At 42.0% G+C, this 21,881-nt stretch overlaps 1 protein-coding gene across 4 annotated transcripts in view; it reads right to left on the bottom strand.

Annotated features, from left to right (window-relative positions):
* The window catches only part of LOC125467627 (rho GTPase-activating protein 22-like), a 305,993-nt gene that overhangs the window by 52,797 nt on the left and 231,315 nt on the right, over positions 1-21,881 (bottom strand). For 3 of the 4 annotated variants that reach the window (XM_059640302.1, XM_048563745.2, XM_048563744.2), the window contains one exon: positions 8,798-8,932. In XM_059640302.1, coding sequence (XP_059496285.1) covers positions 8,798-8,932 — 135 coding nt within the window. Of the gene's footprint in view, positions 1-8,797; positions 8,933-10,212; positions 10,252-21,881 lie in introns of those variants that run through there. The other variant, XM_048563746.2, reaches the window with a different exon arrangement.

Genomic DNA, 21,881 nt, shown 5'->3' on the forward strand with positions numbered 1-21,881 from the left:
AGAGATTAATTGTTTATAATCTTTTGCACTATTGTAGTCGGAAGTCTGTTTTTGTTCTGCGTAATTGTATTTAATTTTGTGAGATTGATCTTATGGAATTCCATAAAATTGTTACATATCTTTTTACTTTTACTTAGATGTGGATATCCCTCACTAAACCAACATTTAATGTCCATTCTTCAGTTAGTGGTAAGATACATCCTTAAGTCACTGCAATCCATGTGGTATAGAGAGAGACATAAAGATGCAGGGAGGGAGTTCGAGGTCTTTGACCCAGTGACAGTGAGGGAAAGGCAATATATTTCCAAGTCAGCATCATTAGTGGCTTGGAGGGGAACTTGCAGGTAGTGGTGTTCTCAAGCATCTGCTCCCCTTGTCTTGCTAGAGGTCAGACATTTGGAAGGTGCCAATGTGGTAGGTTTGGTGAGTTGTTACTGTATGCACACTGTAGGCACTGTTGCCACTCTAGCGCAATAGTTAGGGCAGTGTAGGCTGAAAGTGGTGGATGGGGTGCCAACAAGCGGGCTAATTTGTCTGAGATAGTGTCAAGCTCCTTGAGTGTTGTTGGAACTACATTAATCTTGGCACATAGGGACTAGTCCATCACACTCCTGACTTGGGAAACTTGACTTGGCATGGACTTATTGGGCAGAAGGGTCTATTTCCTTGCTGTATGACCGTATGCCATCAGTGGAAATGATCAGCGTCATATGGGCTGGCTGTCTCTTGCAGAATAGTTTTAGCAAAATAAGAAGTTTCTCAAGTAAATTTCTTTAACTCAGCAGATTCTTTAACAACGCAACATGACAAGTAGACAGGCTTTGGCAAGACAGGAAGTGAGTTTCTGGTCACAGAATTCCCAGTCTCTGACTTCCTGTTGCTGGCATAGTATTTATAGATATTTTAATCAACATGTTCAGACATACACCTCTGGAGGAAGTGGGACTTGAACCCAAGAATTCTGCAGGTAGGGACACTACCGCTGTGCCACAATGTCCTAACACAGTATTTACAGGCTGGCCCAGTTAAAGGCAGTCTTCAAATTTGATACTTGTTCTAAGTGAAATCCAAGTAAGACAGATTGATACATTAACCAGACTGCTATGTCTGGAGGCCATACACATCGACCTGAATGAGTAACATACATACCAGATTTAATGGCACTTTGAATCAATAACTTGCACTTATGAAGAGCCTCTAACCCAATAAGTATGTTCCAACATGTTTCAGAAAGTGCTGATTAGATCCAACACGGAGTAAGAAGAGCCTGTCGGGTGAAAGTTAGGCTGTAAGAAGGGTTTTGAAGCAGGAGAGAGAAGTCTGTCGCAGACACTAGGGAAGAGGTTTTCCAACTAGTTCGAGAAGCTGGTCTGAAGATTCTTTCCTTGGCAGTGAAGTGGAACGTAGAAATAAATGAGGCTAGATTCTGACATTAGGGAGTGGGAAATAACACTGGCCGAGCTAATGATGCCCACACCCTGTAAACAGATAAAATACGGACCTGGGGCAAAGAGTTGAAGGAGATGGCAGAGAAAGGATCAGGCAGAGGAAGGATGTAAAAAGATTTTGAATACACTGAGATAAAAGCAACAAACCAACTTGTTGCAATCTTTGGATTTTTCTATTCCCAATAAGTAAAAACTGTAATAGTGATTAAATGACACCTAATAATATTTAAATTATAGGTGTAATATATGCACTTTACCAATGGAGTCAGTTTCTGCCCATTTAAAGTAAATCTTTTAATGCTTGTGAGTCACAAGATAGTGAAACGCCTCCACCATGCATGTTCCTGATTTCATGCCAGGTCTTTGAAGGGGGAATGCTTCAGGCATGTTGTCTATTTGACGGAATTTAATGGTTTAGAAAAAAATTAGCATTGATTAAACCTTCCTGCAGTTTTCCAAGAACATCACCTGGAATAGTGTGTGCGGTTCTGAGCTCCACACTTTAGGAAAGATGAGAATGTATTGGAGATAGCGCACAAGATATTTACAAGATTGATTCCAGGGACATGAAACTCCAGAAATTGGTTTACTATGAAAGGAGAAAGAGAATGGGAAATTAAAAATATTTTATTTTAAATCATGAATGGTCTGGACAGAGTAGATAGCAACAAATTGTTACAGCTCATAAAAGGCTCAAGGATGACAGTGTGTAGTTTTAAAGTGTTTTATAAAATATACAAATGCGATGTGAGAAGAAAGCACTTTCACACAGCATATTGAATACACTGCCTGGAAACATGGCAGAGAAAGGGTCAGCTGAACCATCCAAGATAGCACAGGATGATTATTTAAACAGTGCAGGATTACGGAAAGGACAGGAGAGTGGCATTAAGTTATGAAACTCATTTAAACAGCCAGTACAGACACACCTGGGCTGAATGGCCTCCTTTTGCACCTTAACAATTCTGAGATTAAAGGCGGACAATAAATGCTGGCCAGACAGTGATGTCCACATCCCACAAATAAATAAATAAATAAAAACTCTGCATTTCTGAATGATTCTCTGTTTATCCCACTCCCCATAAGTCAACATGTTTTGAGATTCATCCGAAGTTCTTAGGCCATACTGTACCAGCTCTTACAATAAGCGGTTGAGACTGTGGGGCATATGTCTGATTGATGGATTTTATTTGGTAGCCAGAAGCATTTATTAAAGGTTATTGAACCAAGATAAGCAGATGGAGCTGAGATACAGATCAGCCCTGATCTTACCAAATCGTAGTGCAGACTCAAGGGTTGAATGGCCTACTGTTATTCTTCAAATCCTAATGTTGCTTTAACTGAGCTAAGTTTAGCTCCATACCATGCTGTTCAGCTCCTCATCTTAACAACATTGTAAAAGTGATATATTTCTAGACTTGGAAACTCTAGACTTCCTTCAGTGTGGTTGGGTCAAACTCCTGGAATTCCTTCCCTAACAGTATTGTGGGTCTGCCTACAGCACACAACCTGCAGTGGTTCAACACGGCAGCTCACCACTACCTTCTCAGTGGCAACTAAGGACAGATGAATAAATGCTGGCCCACCCAGAAATGGCTTCATTCCAAGAGTGAATATAAAAAAAAATCTTTAGTGCAAGAAAATCTCCTTACCTGGTCTGGCCTACCTGTGATTTCAAGCCCATAGCTATGTGGCCGACTCCGAACTACCCTCTGAAATAGCCCAGAAATTAGGATTGAGCAATGAAAGTTGACTTTGCCAACAATGCCCACACCCTGTGAATGAATCCTTAAAAGTTTCAATGTTCCTCAAGCTCTGGCATAATCTCCACGTTCTGAATAACACTGGCTATTTCCAAATGATTGTGGTCAAATTAATTCCTAGCAGAGTGACAGGAAATGGTTAAGGGAGAAAGTAAGCCAAGGTAATTCCTGTGCCGATGATCTGAGGGGCACCTTGCCAACCGATTTATTGCTACTATGATGATGCTGGAGTATCTATACAACCCACCTGGGCTATTTAAAGTTGTTCAAAGCTTGAAAAGAGGGGACAGCAGCTCCCTGGAGGAGGCTCCAATTTCTCTGCTCGACAAGAAATGTTTCCGCAATAATTTTCTCCTTATCTTCATTAATACACTTTATTTATAGACCAACCCAACCATCCCAGTGATCAGATACCTCGAAGACATATCCCCTTACAAAAGAAGGATCAGCAAATTTGTTCAGCTGGCAACTTTTTTTTTTCCATACAATCATTCTTGAGATCTTGAGTGCTGTGGGCAGTTATTGCATGTGCTCACTGGTCCTTGAGAAGGTGGGAGTGAGCTGCCGCATTCGTGTGGCGTAAGTAAACCCACAGTGTTGGCTCTTTATGTAGCAGTTTGATACAACTGAGTGGCTTGCGCCACCACTTTAGAGGGCATTATAATGGGTCTGGAGTCACATGTAGCCCAGACTGGGTAAGGATGGCAGATTTTCATCCCTGAAGGTCATTAATCAGATGGGATCTTACAACAATCTGGTCATTTTATTTTGTATGAATTAATTCAACTGAATTTGCTCTGTCACGGAATTTAAACCTCAAATTGTGAGTCCAGAACTCTCCATTATGAATTCAATAACATCACCAATACCTTACTAGTGAATGGCACAATTGTACTGAAACTAAATTTTCCCTTTTCGATTGGTGATGCCACTCTGAGGAAAATTAATTCTTTATCTCCCTCCTCCAAAAAAGAATTTGCCATCACATTATTCTCTCTCGAAAGCATTGCCCCTTGAAAGGGATTAGTTTAGCTGCTTCATTGCTGAAAATATTTCTCTCAGAAATTCCTTGTGTCTATTCTCTTATCTATAAACAATACGCAAAAAGAGTTAATGATCTCTTCCCCTTGAGAGTTCACAGCAGAAATTACTCAGCTGTATAAATCTACATCCTAGCAGCAAGTGACTTTCTCACTGTGCCCAGAGTTCACCTTTTAGTTAAATTGTCTGCTAAAAAAAACTGAGGAACGTTAATGTGGATTTCAAAAGGGCATTATTGCTAGTTACATTTATTTATGAGCCAGAGATTTCGGGAAAACTAACCTACTGAGTGTTATCCGGCAAGATAACAAATAATGCACGTAAGTATTCTGTTCATTGCTCCTTTAAAAGTATTTTGAAAAGGTGGGCTTGGATTATCTTCACAGCCAAACACTCTTGATACGTGGCTGAGCTTGTAACAGTCTCACACAGAATGAGCACTTTCACTGACCCGTCCGTCAACACATAAAAGCCTCATTTCTTTTTTATCTATTCGGTCACTCAACACCACAAAAGGGAATTGAGAGCCGGTTTTAATACAACACTGTCTGGAGACACATACAGAGGTGACACTGACCCTGCAGAGAGGCAGAACATCACCTCTCTCCATCATGCTCTCTTCCCACAAATGTTCAAATAATTTGGGGGGCAAATATGGAAGTGGGCATGGGGATGTAGCAAGAGTTCCTAGTTCCACCCACCTAAGCAGGCTAGCCATGTCGTTTTACACTGCTGGGCTGTATCAGCATTTCCCAATAATTGGTTAATGTCCTTATTCAGATCATATGTGGCTAGAAATTACTCGTGTGCTGTTGAAGTGCTGTACGTGCCAGGCAGTGGTACACGGTGCTGAAAATCCCCCACCTTCAATAACATAATGCATTCTCTATTTGCTGGTATCTTGCTGACCAGATATTATACTGCAGACTTATTGTTCTTTATGATATATCTTTAGGACAGTTTGCTGACTGTTTGTAAGCACCTCAGACCCTGAATCATTCTAAACAGAAATACAATTAGCCGCTGCAGTCATCTGATTCTAATTATCCTGTGCCTACTTCAGGCAAAGACATAAATTCAATGAAATAACCACATTAACAGGGAACCAGACAATTGGCCAATGACTCAATGCCACGAAACTCTCTCATATCGCTGATCCGTCTAACACTCATTGACATAAGTCTACAAATTTCTTAGTCACAGCAAAGTGGCTCAGCCTGGGACCTGGGTTCAGTTCCACCCTTGGGTGACTGTCTGTGTGGAGTCTGCATGTTCTACCTGTATCTCTGTGGGTTTCCTTTGGGTGCTCTGGTTTCCTCTCACAGTCCAAAGATGTACAGGCCAGGTGGATTGGCCATGCTAAATTGCCCATAGGTGTCAGGGATGTGTAGAATAGGGGGATGGATCTGGGTGGGATGCTCTGAGGGATTTGTTGGACCAAAGGGCCTGTTTCCAGACTGTAGGGATTCTATGTTATCACACAATGGCTCACTAAATACTTCCAAGAGCTTTGATTAATATCTATTGAGTTTTGGTTTGCATGATTGTTACAAACTGAATATCAGGCAGCATAGTAGTTAGCACTGCTGCCTCACAAAACCAGGGATCTGAGTGCGATTCCACCCGTGGGTGACTGTCTGTGTGGAATTTGTGCATTTTCTCTCTGTGGGTGCGCTCCAGTTTCCTCCTGCAGTCCAAGGTGTGTAGGTTAGGTGGACTGGCCATGCTAAGTTGTGGAGGCTAGGTGGGTTAGCACAGGAACTGCAGGGTTATGGGGAATGGGGGTAGGTGGGACACTCTTTAGAGGGTCAGTGTGGACTTGATGTGCTGACTGGCCTGATCCCACACTGTAGGGATTCTATTTGATTCATTAGGGGTCATTTTTAATGCAGGAAAATTCAGGTCCATTATCATCCAGTGGTGTGATTCAAGAGCATGCATTTTCTTTTGCATTTGTTGTGGAGATGTGGGTACTTCTGATGAGGTCAGTATTTATCGTCTGCTCTAACTGGCCTGGAGAAGTGTTTTTCCCCTTATGGGAGAGTGCAGGACCTGAGGACTTAATCTCAGAATAAGATGTCACACATTTAAGACAGAGATGAGGAGGAATTTCGTCAGTAGTGAATCTGTAGAATTCTTCACCAGAGAGGACTGTTGAGTTTGGGTCATTAAGTGTATTCAAGACTGAAATAGGCAAATTTCTAATCAATGAAGGAATTGATTAGATCAGTCATGACCTCATTGAAACTCAGAGCATACTTGTTGTATTGACTTGTTTATGGGTTATGATTTTAAGGTGGTGCTGTTTGGCCCAATGTCAGTATATTATTGTTGCCTCAGCTTGGTATAATGTTAAGGAAGCAATGAGAGTGATTTTCATTAATGACAAAAAGAATCAAAACTCTCCTTGGTCTGAGACTGCATAAGTTTCATGAAATGGCAAAAAAAAGAAGAGAGAACAGGCAAATAAAAACAACCAATATTGCCTGCTTCAGATACAGAGGGCAAGCTGAAAATAGGCACACTTTCCCTTGATCTAGACAACTGAAATCTCACTCTGATATTGACTGAATGGGGCATGAGAAACAGCTGAAAGAGTTCAACATTTCCACCATGTCATTAGCCACAGAACCTCTTCTATTGTCAATTCAATGACGTCTGGGGAGTTAACAAAATGACAGAGAGGCTTCTTGAGTGAACAGAGCTTTCATTGAGTCAAAACTGAAAGAAATGCAGATGCTGTAAATCATAAACAAAAATAGAAATCGCTGGAAAAGCTCAGCAGGTCTAGCAGCTTCTGCGGTGTGAGATCAGAGTTACTGTTTCAGGTCGAATGACCTTCGTCCACACACAGGAAGGGTCACTCGACCCGAAACCTTAACTCTGATTTCTCTCCCCAGAGCTACCTTTTAATTTGATGTATCCATGCAGATTAGACATAGACAGAAATTTTGCGAATGAAAACTCCTAGTGTTCCCCCAGGACAGGATGCAAGCCCTTTGCAATTCGATTCCTACTGCAGAATGGCGTATGATCTAAAATTTGGCACTGAACAGCCAAGAGCAGTGATTATTCAGAAGATAATGACAGTGACCTCTGTGGACTCAATGATAGATTTTTAAGTAAAAAACTTCCACAAATGCATGCATTTCATTCCAGTTAATATACAGCATCTCAAGATGGCAATGACAAATGATAAATGACACGCAGCTCTGAAGACACTTCTTTTCCATAAAAAGGGATGTTTAAAAGTAGGGAACATATAAAAAGCCTTACATTCACATGACGGGTATCAGTAACTAGTGTAACAATGCACAGTCTAGCACTACAACAACATAAGTTGTATAGCACCTTTAACATCATAAAACATCGCAAAGAATAAAATACAACAGACACAGAGCCATACAACAAGATCTTTAGGTTAAATAACAATAATTTCATTGAAGAGGTCAGTTTTAAAGGGCACCTCAAACGTGAACTGAGAAATGGAAAGGTGTTGGAAAGGATTTCTGGAGCGTAGGACCTTGATAACGTAAGGTGCAGACACCAGCAGTGGAACCACTGAAGTTGAGGATACACAACAGGTCAGAATTAGATGAGTCTTAATATCTCAGAGGATTGTGGAGTTGCCAGGGACTTTGACAGGTGAGAACAAGGATAAAATAGCAATCAAAACGTTTCCTGATCAGGAACCAGCATCAGTGATCAATGGATGGGACTTGGTGCAAGTTAAGAGCGAGACGGTAGAGTTTTTTGGTTCACTTCAAGTTTAGAGTGGATGGAATGCAGGAGATTAGTTAGGAGTGTGTTGAAATAGTTAAGTCTAGAAGCAAGGAAAGCACGAATGAGGGTTTCAACTGCAGGTAAGTTAAGTGGGGAAAACGCTGGGTGATGTTACAGAGGTGGATTTAATGATTGTTTAATCTCAGCCTATTTGGAAGAAGCTGATAATGGTTCTAAACATAACTGCCCCCTGCTCACTGTAGGATCGGTCTTATAAGAATTACATGGGCCTTGGATTTCCTTAAGAAGTCAATCCCAATTTTGACTAAAATTTTTGTTTTCAAAAAGTTGCATTTATTAAGGGAGCTCTGCTTTTTTCTAAACCAATTCAGTACATTGACAGAGATAGAAAGAACTGCTGATGCTGGAGCCAGAGATAACACAATGTGGAGCTGGAGGTACACAGCGGGCCAGGCAGCATCAGAGGAGCAGGAAAGTTGACGTTTCGGGTCGAGAGCCTTCTTCAGAAAATTAGAAAATTCCGATGAAGGGTCCTGACCCGAAATGTTAACTTCACTGGTCCTCTGATGCTGCCTGGCCTGCTGCGTTCCTCCAGTACATAAGCAGGCCATACGTGGGACCATAGCTGGATGTCACTATGCGGGAACTACCCTATATCAGGTACTGGGATGGTAAAGTGGGGGTAACTCTGGAGAATGTGGTTCCCAGAGCTGCCCTCCTGGCTGGAGGTGGGTCCTAGAGTGAGCTGAGTACAGTCAGTTGGATCTAATATTGGTTCAGAGTACAGATATATTGGAGTACCTCCACCAAATGGAGCCCATATCACTCGCCTAATGGCTTTCACCCAATCCTCCATGTCATTCTGAGAGTTTGCCATAAGAAGGAATGCTTCATGATTGACAGCCATCCGATCCCGGTCCCGATCCCCAGCACCCCCTAGAATAAAAACAAAGGAGAATCAACAATTTGAGCTGTCACGATTCTGATTGCATTCCTTTGAAGTGACGAAAACATAACAAACGCCTAATCTACCAGGAGGCACCTGAATTCAACGTCAAAATGGGTGTCCCCATGCTTGGAAATGGAGAGTCAGTAAGACGCTACACTGAGGTTGAATCATCAAAAGGTTGACTGAAAGGGATGAGGACGGATGAAAATGAATGATATGAAGACAAAGAGGTTCATTCCACCTTCTGGACATCCCAGGTCTAAGGTACCATCAATCATCTATCTCTTCATCACCACTGGCCAATTCTAAACAACGGGGAGGTGGTATTGGACTGGGATCCCTGACCTGACCAGGATACAGAGGCTAAAGTCAGGCCTTCCAATGGGGTTGCTTTGTGGCCATGAAGACTCCATTTGGCAAAACAGTTAATTATCTAGAGCTGATTGGAAATATGGAGCTGGATCAGTGATTATGCTTATTATTTGTGAGCAGCATAGTCTATAAATCACATCGGATGCCAAGATCTACCAGTCCCAAGCCAAATGCAGTGGTAGGCCTACTCTCTGCCCACCCTTGGGGTGGTGCTCCAATAAGAAACATTTTCAGCATTTACTGGCAATGCTCCCAATCTCTAAACTGGTGAGGCCGTTTCAAGCCCTACAACCTCAGTTCTGACACCCAATCTCTGACTGCAGCATTTAGATTCATAGAGTTGGTCAGAGTTCCTTACTACAGCAGTAAACAGAGTATTGCAGAGCTCAAAAGGCTAAACTTAATGATTACTATCTATTTATCAGTATACTCCGAACATTTACTCTGCAATAGTACATTTCGCATACCAATTGATTACAATTACATTGCTTTTTCCACGTTCTGATCCCCTGTCGCTTTCACCCATACCTACATTCAGCTGGATGGGAGCCTGGAGGACACACACTTATGCATTACCTACTATAAATATCCCACTGCCAAAGGCTTCCAGCTTCTAACAAACATTAGAGAGTGAGCCAGAGCTCAGAAAACTGTTATACAGAATGTGGTTGCCTAGTAAATCAAACCAAAACATAGCACGCTGTGCTACTTAAGATTTTTCATTTACTTTGGCAATAGTGCAGACTAAAAGTCATTGTGTGGTTGCAGGGTCAAGGCAGCTTTCAAGGAGTTTTTAACCAGACTGGCAATCTTAGTTAGTGGCACAATTTGTTACACAGCCAATTTGTTAATGCCAAAGTTGAGAACACAAACAATAAATTGACAGACACATTACCTCGGGTCTCAAAACTTTACTTAACCCTCTTCCGTCTCGTCACAAAGTCACAAGAGTCTGACAGGGCATTTTTTTGGAAAGGTCGTCACTGACAGTATAGACACAGGTGAAACTGAACCTCTGTCACTCAGAAACAACACGTGAAACTGCTGGGATAAATCGGGGTTATGAATCAGCAGCTGCACAAGTGCAGTCACTGAATTCACTCTCACCGACATGTCTCTGCTACTCCAAACAAAATAAATTGGCCAGTGAAGAGTGCAATTTTTGATCGTGGAATAACATTCAGTTTTCCAATAGCCCAAATTCACAAACAGTAATGTTCCGTTCTTGCCTAGAGTCTGCAGAGGGAACAGATATTCCATATGAATATCCCTGGAACCTCAAAGTCAAAGGACAGGTGAATGTCGTGGAAGGGTTTACTAAGATATAATTTTGTTGACATAGGTACTTAAAAAGCAGCTCCACTCAGATCTTAGGAGCAAATTACTGCAGATGTTGGAATTGGCACTAACAAAAAAAATGCTGGAATTCACAGCGGGTCAGGCAGCATCTGTGAAGAGACAGCAAGCTTGACAGCGAGCTCTGAATAGTCATCTAGACTAGAAATGTTAGCTTGCTCCCTCTCCATGGATGCTGCCTGACCTGCTGTGATTTCCAGCATTTTTGTTTTCTCTACACAGATTTTTGTCCAAAGTGAGATGATGGCTTAACATTCCATTGGAAATGTGTGAAGAGAATTTCTCCCAGATGGCTCAGGAATAAATGTACTCCTTAATAAAGGCTTCTAATGAGCTTGAGCCCTGATCTGGGTGAACTTTGTGATTCTCTGTCACTTTAATGATAAGAAGCCTCTTGCTCTCAGGGCTCTTCTGCTACAGAACAAAACAGATTATAGAAATTTGCAGTAAGGAAGGGGGCCATTCAGCCCATCATATCTGTATCAGATGACTTGTTGCCACAACAGTGAGAATGCTGGGGGTAGTATCAGACTTAGCTCTCCTCAGATCAAGGAGATTCAATGCTGGGACATACACAGAGAATGACCATTTTAGCAAATGACCTGCCAGCTGCAATAAGTGAACTCAAAAGTAGAGGTGAAGATTGGAAATGGAGGGAAGCAAAAGAAACACTACGCATCAGGTTGATGCTGCCATCAGCAAGATTTTGACAGATTTCCTGGTTACAATAACTGCCCCTAAATTCATTGGCTGAAATTGACTCATTTTAGGATCCATTCTAACAGTGTCCAACTACCTTCAGCCAAGACAGCAGCTCTGAGAAAAATTTGACTAGAATGCTAAGCGGAGTTCATCAAAAGTCAAGAGTTCAGCAGCGGAGGAATGGCAACAGTGTGGGTTCAGTTCCCACACAGGCTGAGGTCACCATGAAGGGCTGTTCTTCTCAACCTATCCCCTTGCCTGAGGTGTGGTGACCCTCAGGTTAAACCACCACTAGTCATCTCTCTCTCTAATGAGAGAGCGGTCTTATGGTCCAGTAAAACGGTGGTGACTTTACGCTTTTGAAAGAATACTTCAGATTTTAAAAGGGAAAAGTATGACATCCTTTCTATACACCTTAAGGGGATCATTTACACATTCCTGCTTGTTATTGAAGGGGAAAACAAAAGCTGTCCCGTTTTCACAGAGCCGTGACATTAGTCTTAATTATGTAGCTACTTGAAGTGTCAGTTTGAATTGGTTAGGAGCACCTTCTCTTGTATGGTAGAAGACTGTGGAGTCAATCTACCCACAGCCACATTCCAAGATATATCTGTGCAAGTTAATGTGGTCGGGAGTCACAAGACACCAGGTTACAGCCCAACAGGTTTATTTGAAATCACAAGCTTTCGGAGCACTGCTCCTTAATCAGGTTTACCATATTGGACTGTAACCTTGGTGTCATGCGACTTCTGACTTTGTCCACCCTTGTCCAATTCGTTCACCTCCACATCAAGTTAATGTAATATGTGTTCCTATATTAAAGAGAGCAGCTATTATAGGTGAAAAGTTGTCCATCGAGCACAGAATATTGTTTCATTTCCTCTTGGTCAGTCCTTGCAGAGTGCCAGCTGTTTGCTCAGCTGGCCCACATAAGAATTGTGAACATGCTTCAAAAATCACCCAGAAGGTCCTGACGATGTAACGAGGTGCTGTATAAATATCACCTTCCTTCCTCCTTCATCCAAATGAATGAACAGTAAAGCCCTGCAGTTCGTAGGAGTTACATACCTTTAAAACTCTGTAAATAGTGATTTTATAAAAGAATCGCAGAGGTCTACAGCATGGAAAACGTGTCCCTTTGGCCCATCACATCTGCATTGGGGGAGCCCAAATGGTCCCTATGTGAGACTATGTATGCACAGTGACCGATTTCTATCCCAGGAAGTAAGTGTGTTTAAATGTGTCTTTTGTTCTTTAAGGTTCTGGATAAGTGAAGATTAGACTCAGTGAAACGTACAATAAGTTTACATTGATAAACAAAGTTGGAGACATGGATGACAACACCAGGCAGTAGTTACATTTTCAACAGCAATGTTATATTTCTCAGACTGGTAGCTAAGAAGCTGCTGATCATTTAAGAGCAAATCTCATCAGAAGCCCTTCATTTCCATAGGCTCTTGAGGACATTTCCACAGTATTGATGTACAAACCTCCTGTGTGCTTGTATTTCCGCATAGCTGCAATTGTCAATATACTCTTTCCCTGTGCTCAGACAATTAATGACAATTTCATGGCAAACTAATACATCCCTGGAGAAGGGCTGTGTCATTGTCAATACTCAGCAAACGCCCAGTGAGAGGAACCACATTGTAGGACTTTTGCAAGAAACTATCCTTTAAACATTAAAACAAGACAGGATGGCTAAGGGGCCACGGAGTTATAGGTTGTGAGGTAACTCAGAGTTCCAGTCATTGAGTTGATAGACTCTGTCAATTGGGACAATTACTGTCCTAACTGGAGTTAATCAACACTGATTAACTGCTATTGGACTTGCTTTCAAATTGAAACTTCAGAAAACAGTAGTTTGGGGAAACCATTTTCAGCTGCACCTGGAGTTTTATTTGCATCTTCCACGTTGAATCTTAATCACAGGCATCAAGATCCATCTAGTAGCAATCACACTGATAAGGGTCATCATCATTATTTTATTTTGATGCAGTTGCTCAACTTCATGAACGACAGAAATACAGCACCAAGTTGGACAAGAGCACAATTATTTTTAATGATTCTATGTTGTTGTATACACAAAGTAATTTGGATCAGGGATACGTCCCTGAAACAGAATGAATAATCCTCTTTTAATAGATGAATATCTATCTACCTTCCTACCCAATCACTCTATCCTTTTGCTTCCTCATTAGTTGTCTCTTGACCCCATATTTTGATACTTTTGATTTCCATAACAGTTTCCCAGTGTATTATTCCCAACTTTTTCACTCATTGTCCTGCCCATATTGCTGTCACTCTGCCACCATGCTACCTACTAACGTTGGGCTGGACACTTCCACCACATTAAGATTCAGCGGATGTACAGGAAATGAGCACACGTAGATCTAAAGTGCAAAATAACACATGGAGTCATCGGCAGTAAAATAGTTTTGACTTGGTTGCAGCTGTGTAGTCAGGAGCATCAGTGCATTTCCTGTCACATTGCCATGCCAACTGTACGAGTTAAAACCCACAGCATAGCTTGATAGCAATGCCACTAAATTGTAAGGCTTGCCTGCTTCTTGCTGTTGGGTAAAGAAGGGTTACGGAGTTGGGTGCATCTGGGTGGGATGCCCTTTGGAGTGTTGCTGTAAACTCGATGAACTGAAGGGCCTGTTTCCACACTGTAAAGATTATGTGATCTTCCTGTATAGTGTGAAAATTGACTTCAGACAATGCAATCACAACAGAGTACAGAACAGAATATAACAAATAGGAGCTGAGTAGGCCATTCAGGCCTTGAACCTGCCCTGCCATTTAATTAAATGGTGGCTGATCTGATTGACTGCACTTTCCTCCCTTTTCTTTTCATCCATTAGTGGTGAAGCGAGTGAATGTTGGCGAAGGTCAATGGGCTGCCAATCAGAAAGGCCATTTTCTCACAGAAGAGTCATATTAGACTCAAACTCTATTGTCCTCTCCACAGATGTTGCCAGGCCTGTTGGGTTTATCTGGCTCTTTGCTTTATTGTAGCTCTCCACATCTGCAGTATTCCGCTTATTAAAATGATGCTTTGTTTGGCAAGTAATAGGAAAGCTGAAAGAACAGCAAGTTCTTATCACTTATCATTGAATACAAAAGCAAGAAGGTTATGCATCTGTTATAAAGGGCAATGGTGAGACCACATCTGGAGTACTGTGCATAGTATCTATCGAAGGGTGTGAATTTGCCAGAGGCAATTGAGAAGGTTACGGGGTCTGGGGAAGGGTCACCAGATCCAAAACGTTAACTCTGATTTTTCTCCACAGATGCTGCCAGACCTGCTGAGCTTTTCCAGCAACTTCGGTTTTTGTTTTTGATTTCCGGCAGCCGCAGTTCTGTTGGTTTTTATTTAAGATCCTGTGGGATCTTGACAGGGTATATGTGGAAAGGATTTTCCTCTACAACCAGGGCTCACTGTATAAAAAAGCAAACAGAAATTAGGTGAAGTATGTTGGCTGACGGTCAGGAGTCTTCCTGAAAGGGCGTTTGAAGCAGAGCCCTTAAACATTTTGAAGGCTGAGGTAGATGGATTCTTGTTAACAAGGGGGTGAAAGGTTATTGGGGGCAGTTAGGAATGTTGGTCCGAGGATAAATCAGGCAGGCTTTACGGGTTGGATGACCTCCTTTATATGCCTGTATATTCCTGGATGGGGTTAAATTCTGGAGTGAAGTTGGAGCTGCTGTCATCTAGGGAAGTGGACAGCATTCCTTCACACTCCAGATAATGCCGTATAGATGGGCAGACATTTTTGGCGAGTGAAGCTAATTACTTACCTCTGTAAGTTCACATGTTTGATTGTCTGCGATTCTCAGTCTGGGCATCTTGGGCACAGTGGGTAGTGTCCACGCCTCTGTGCTAGGCACCGTTTTGGGGAGTTAATTGCTTCTGAGTTACCAGTCTCTGACCTGATCACAGTATTTGTAGGATTGGTCCAATTCAGTGTCTGGCCAACGGTAACATCAGAACACTGATAGTTGGGGATTCAATGATGACAATGCCATTGAATGTTAAGGGAGATTGTTAAAACTTGTCTGGCCAGAGATGGTCATTAGACGTTATTAGTGTGGTATGAATAATATTAGCTACCTACCCACCCAAAGTACGGATGTGCTTGTCTTGTTCATTGCCTGAGGCATTTCCTTCTAACAGTTAGCAGCTGTTGGCAGCAGACCAGGACTAGACATGGGTCAGGCAGTCAGAGGGGATGTGTCTGCTTCATTGAAACTTGGGATGAGAATTTAAACCATGTAACTGTGGACTATTCCTCTCCCCTCAACCAACTGTTATCCCTCCTGTGGTCGGTGCTAGTGCTCAAAGTCAAAATTAATCTCAGGTTATTTTCTGCACAATCTTTTCAGAATATGAAGAGGATAAATGCATCTTGAACATAACAATGAAGCAACTACATAGTTGTGCTTGGTGAAGGGGCCTAATTAATCCTTGTTCAAGTTTGTCATACAGTAATAAAATGGGGAGAAGTATAAAATGGGCAAGGAATGTCTTGTTGCATCTGCTTTACACTGTGGTACCAAGTCAAAATGAGTTCAACACAAGTGTGAGTAAAATCCAGGCACTGGAAAACATTTAGCCTGTCTCCCAAGCATGAATGATGCCTCTTAGAGCCCAGCTATAGAAACGGCACTCAATGTTTCACAGAACCCACGCTCAGGTGGTTTACAGAGAAAACCCAGAATGGCAACATGACCTAAGATGGAGCTACATCAATTCTAAAATGTGTCAAGGGGGAAGATTTTCGCCCCCTACTACTGATGTATTTCTGTTTACATGAGTAATATAACTAATGACAGAATCTACACACAGCCCACCCGGGAATTTGGCTACTGTATTACTTCAGGGTTTCTCTGAACCGCAACTGAGTTGCCTGACTCCACATGAATAACATCTAACTTCTGCCTGAGACACCCAACAATAACTGATTCTGTTTTACTGTCTTTACGAGACCTGTGTTAGGCTGTACGGTCACACAACGCTGCGGATACTGGCAAGTTGGCAGACAAACAGAGAGAGCTGAAACTATTCAACACCAAATGTAGAGACAGAATTGTCCTAACATTTCAGGATGATGGTCTTCCAGACTGCATGTTCCCTTCTTATTAATAGATTTTACTGAATTGGCACTAGCAATGCTGGCCTATCCTGCTCCCGATAGCAAATGGCGTACTCTTCATAAGGGGAAGTACACATCTTTTGATTGTCTGTGATTCTTGCTACGGATGTCTTTGGCAAAGTAGGTAGTACCCAAGCCTCTGAGCCAGACATCTCACAGCTCAGGACTTAGGAATCATGGAAAGTGCGTTCATAAAGTGGCCAAATGAAATCCTTCCAATATGCCAATGGCAGGTGGGCAAGATCAGGAGAGTCTGCTGGTCAGAGAGGTTGGATGTGCGGTGTTCTACAAACCAGTCTCTGCGGGCAGACTGGTGCCCAGTTCCAGGATAAACAAGTTGTGGAAACAAGCAATAAGCTTATGGCTTCAAGATAACAAAGTGTGGAGCTGGATGAACACAACAGGCCAAGCAGTATCTTAGGAGCACAAAAGCTGATGTTTCGGGCCTAAGCCCTTCATCAGACCTTTTCTGATGAAGGGTCTAGGCCCGAAATGTCAGCTTTTGTGCTCCTAAGATGCTGCTTGGCCTGCTGTGTTCATCCAGCTCCACACTTTGTTATTTCAGGTTCTCCAGCACCTGCACTTACCATTATTTCTGAGCTTATGGCTTCAGCTTTTTTAAAAAGAATCCTGACAGAGTGGATGCAGGCTATTCAGCCCATCGAGTCCACATCGACCTCTGAAGACCAGACCCAAAACCCAGCCACCCCCCTATCCTGGTAACCTTGCATCTGCCACAGCTAACCCACTTAGTCTGCACACTCCTGGACACAAGAGAGCAATTTAGCACAGCCAGTCCACCTGACATGCACATCTTTGGAATATGGGAGGAAACTGGAGCACCCAAAGAAAACTCAAGCAGACACAGGGTGATTATCACTGTGGAGTTTGCATGGTTACCCGAGGGTGCAATTGAACCCGGGTCCCTGGAGCTGACTGGCAGCAACGGTAACCACTGGGCCACCGTGCCAGCCCACTCTGTACCAGCCCACTGGGCACAGGGAAAGAAATAAAGAACTCTCACGACAAGAGACTAGACTTGTATTCCCAATGAGACTCTTGATCTGGATCCAAAATTCTCCCCCTCAATTGCTTTGCCTTCCTACTGGGAGGAAATTCCCTCTGTGGCATAATTGGAACACAACACATGTTGATTACTGCAATAAATTCCTGTCCAATCTGCTTTTCCTGTCTCTTGGAGTTGGAGGGATAGACAGTTTCATTTGTCTGATGGTCTCCTTAATCTGGTCCTTTGTACAGTGGCAGAGATCAAATTTGTATATTCAATCACATCTGCAAAGGTCAGAAATGAATCAGAACCCCATGCCATGGGAAAAGTTTTACTTCCTACTAATAGATACAGGAGGTATAGATATATATATAGATGCCTTGTCATCAACCTCCATTTCCAGTCATTTCTGAATGAACTGTGCAGGATGGATCAGAGCTCTGACTAACTGTGCCTGCTAACAAACATTCTCATGTACAGGACTGCTTAATCCCACTATTTAACTTATTAAAGGATGACATGGGGAGGGGTGAGAAGAAAAAGCGGGACATTTTTGGCAAGATAACATGACATGAAAATAACAAAAGGACATGTTCATAATGCAAAATTTACAGCAACTTTTGGCAATTCTCAGGAGTGAAACAGCAATGGGTTGCCAAATAATTTTTTTTGAAGATTGTGCCAGTTTTAAATGCTTTGAAATGTATTTGGTTTTGGTTTCAGTAGTTTAGAAGTTTGAAGCTTATTATTGGGATTAGGCTCTTGTGAATTAAATATATAATGCGGGGATTTTCTTTCCCCCAACAATTAAATCCATAATTGAATTCTCTTTCATGTGTGCAAAAGAGCTTTGATTAAAAATTTTAAAAGAACCAACTTCTTGTTACCTTTCTGTTGAAGTTCATTTTTGAACTTTTGCCCTCAATTTTCATTTTAATTGCAAATTTCATAATCCTAGTTTATCTGTGCATATTTAACAAAATATATAATGAGTTAGTGGTAGCCAATGCTCCTGAGAACCTGGATTGACCATATATCCACAGCTCAAAATTTCTCCCACAATGAAGGGTGGAAAGCCTATTTTGAACGTCTTCTCCTGTATTGTCAGTGAAATAACAGCACAAAGGCTGGTATCCTGTCACCAATCACTCTTTATTTACATGTAGTTTTTACACGAGCTCTGAATCGCCAGCTCAGAGCCAGTGCCTAGAATGAAGTGACTCCCTGACACTTCTGTTTATATCTGTCAGCCTGAGCTGATTGGCCTAAGTTAACTACCCCAATCAGGGATCTCTTAGTCAATGAGGCCCACTTGGCCCTGCTTTCAATCACTACACTCAGCAAAACTTCATGTGACTGTTCAACAGTTTAAGGATGATACTCAAACTTGCCTCTTGGTACCAAGCAAACTCCCATGATCCAAGGAGGAAGGACTGAAACTGTTAGTTCTATCCATTGTGTAGGTCCTAAATAAGCCTCTGCGTGGTTTTGAATAATGGGTGGAACTTTTTGGAAGGACAAATGTTTGGGATCTTCTCCTATAAGAAAACAACACTGAAATGTAACGGGTCTAGGCCCAAAATGTCAGCTTTTGTGCTCCTAAGATGTTGCTTGGCCTGCTGTGTTCATCTAGCCGCACAATTTGTTATCTTGAAAGGTAACCTAATAGGCTTTTAAAAGTTATCATAGGGTTCCATGGGGTAGAGTCAGACAGTCCTACAGATGTACAGCACGGAAATGGACCCTTCAGTCCAACTTGTCCAGGCCGACCAGATATCCCGAATTAATAGAGTGTCATTTTCCAGCATTTGGCCCGTATCCCTCCAAACCCTTCCTATTCATATACCCATCCAGATGCTTGTTAAATGTTGTAATTTTACCAGTCTCCACCACTTCCTCTGGCAGCTCATTCCACACATGCACCACCCTCTGTGTGGAAAAAGTTGCCCCTTAGGTCCCTTTTATATCTTTCCCCTCTCACCTTAAACCTATGCCCTCTAGTTTTGGACTCCTCTACCCTGCAAAAATGGTCATGTCTATTTACCCTATCCATGTTCCTCGTGATTTTATAAACCTCTACAAGGTCACCGCTGAGCCTTTGACAATCCAGGGAAGATAGCCCCAGACTATTCAGCCTCTCCTACGACTCAAACCCTCCAACCCCAGCAACATCCGTGTAAATCTATTCTGAGCCGTTTCAAGTTTTACAACAATAGATGTGGCAGTGTTTCCCCTTGTGGGAGACGTCAAAACTTGGGCTCATCAATATAAAGTGGTCATCAACAAATCCATTGACTAATTCAGGAACAACTTTATGCAAAGAATTGTGACAATGTTGTATGCCCCAGCACGTGGTTCAGGTGAGCAGTGTAGATGTTTTTATGGGAAATGCAGAAACGTACCCCGAGGAGAAAGGAACAGAAAGATATATTGTATGCATGGAGCACACAACTGTTAGGCAGCATGGTCTGTTCTTGTGCTGTAAGTTCATCATATGTGATAGTTCTGAAGCTCAAATATTCCAGGTGGTCTTCTCTGTTGATTCCATAAGCGAGGAGCCATAAGTGAGATATTTTACTGTACTGACAATGTAAGTAAACTGCTTCAGGCATTGGACAGAGTACACGCATAAAATTCTGCAGATGCTGGAATGCTGAAATAAAGACCAGGAAGACATAAAGGACAGACTATAACAAAGATAAATGCAGGAAAAGCTAAATTAAGTCCATATTGAAAGAGAGCCTGAGCTGGAGCTCAGCTGAAAGATATGTAGTTATGTGTGAAGTCCTCTGATCCGAAATACATTTAACCTCGCCTCTGAGAAACAATAACACCAAAGCCTTTACAGTTTAGGAGTCATGCTTATTGACATAGAGTTCCCCTGTACAGTATAACACAGAGTGCCATGTAATGCAGTCATATATTTAATACTGAGACTTTGTTTCTGCTTGTTGAGGTAGTGTCTGGTATTGGGAAAGAAATTAATTCTGACTGTATCATTTGTTTGGCTGTCGTGCAACATGCTGGGTCACTTCAGAAGCAGACACATTGGATTGAGATGGAGTTATGGATCATCCAGACCAGGTTAGGGGTAGTGTCCTCCCACTCAAAGAACAATGAGTAAAATCAGCTGTGCTTTACAACAACTTGATAGGGGGAGGGGGGAGAATGGGGGGCAGCGGTTTACCCTGGAGCCAGATATTTGTCTCCAAACAAAAATGGGAACGTGGGAACAAAATGCTACACTTACTTCTCTCAGAGAAATAATTTTCTTTTGCCTTCACGATCTGTCCCATTACTTCGTGGGCTTTCTTTAAGGGTTGGGGAGACCTGTTGTGCAAAATGCAGAAAATTTCTTCCAAGGTCCTCATGATGAGGACTGCAGGAAAATTGTGTTTCCTCCCACACACCATTCTTGTGATAGAGGCTTTTCAAAAACATACCTCTTCTGAGAGGTCATGACCACTGGGGAAGACTGCTAGGGGTCACAGGCAAATTGATAGGCAAATGCAAAACTCTCTGACTCTTTGAATTGCCATTATTAGATGTTACACCGTAACACGGATATGTTTTTCATGCAGTGTTTCACCGTAGAAATCTGTCCAACACTAAGCTGACTCTTAGATTGTGTAATCATTGTCAATTTTTACAGCTGCCAGAAGTGACATAATGCATTTTAAAACGTTCTTTTCAAATTCCCGCTGGCCTCTGCTGTCATGTTTTCTATTGTGATTTAAATTGACTGTTAGTTCTGGTTGCTTAAAATAAAACCCTGCTCTTTAAAATTGAAAATAATCTTGGCACCAGCTTCCCCCCATATATGTGCTGTGCTTTAAATGGATATCGGACATCATCTGTTAGCTTCAGGCACGCTTTTGTTTTGGCAGCTGTGACAATCATGAATGCTTGACTGAGTTTCAAAAGCTATACTGGTTTCAGCTAAGTAGTTGCTTTATTGTTTCAAGACTGATTACCCATTTTAAGATGCTGCAATAACATAATATGCCTTTGATCCAGCTTCTTGTTTGTCCGTTATTTACTGTGATTAGTCTTTCTTTCCAACGTTCAATGTCTTGAAGTTCAGTATTCAATTAGAATATTAAAAGTTTAGCTTTTTCTGATAATTTAAAAACAATCCCCATTGCTATTGGAGATAATTGGAACTGCGGATGCTGGAGAATCGAGCTAACAAAGTGTGGAGCTGGATGAACACAGCAGGCCACAGCATCTTCGGAGCAAAAAAGCTGACGTTTCGGGCCTAGGCCCTTCATCCCTGTCTCTTGAAGACAGTACATAGGGGATATAGGTGAATTGTTCATGGATGTAATATGGGAGACC

Source organism: Stegostoma tigrinum, chromosome 37 (assembly GCF_030684315.1).
Source record: "Stegostoma tigrinum isolate sSteTig4 chromosome 37, sSteTig4.hap1, whole genome shotgun sequence".
Lineage (NCBI taxonomy): Eukaryota > Metazoa > Chordata > Chondrichthyes > Orectolobiformes > Stegostomatidae > Stegostoma > Stegostoma tigrinum.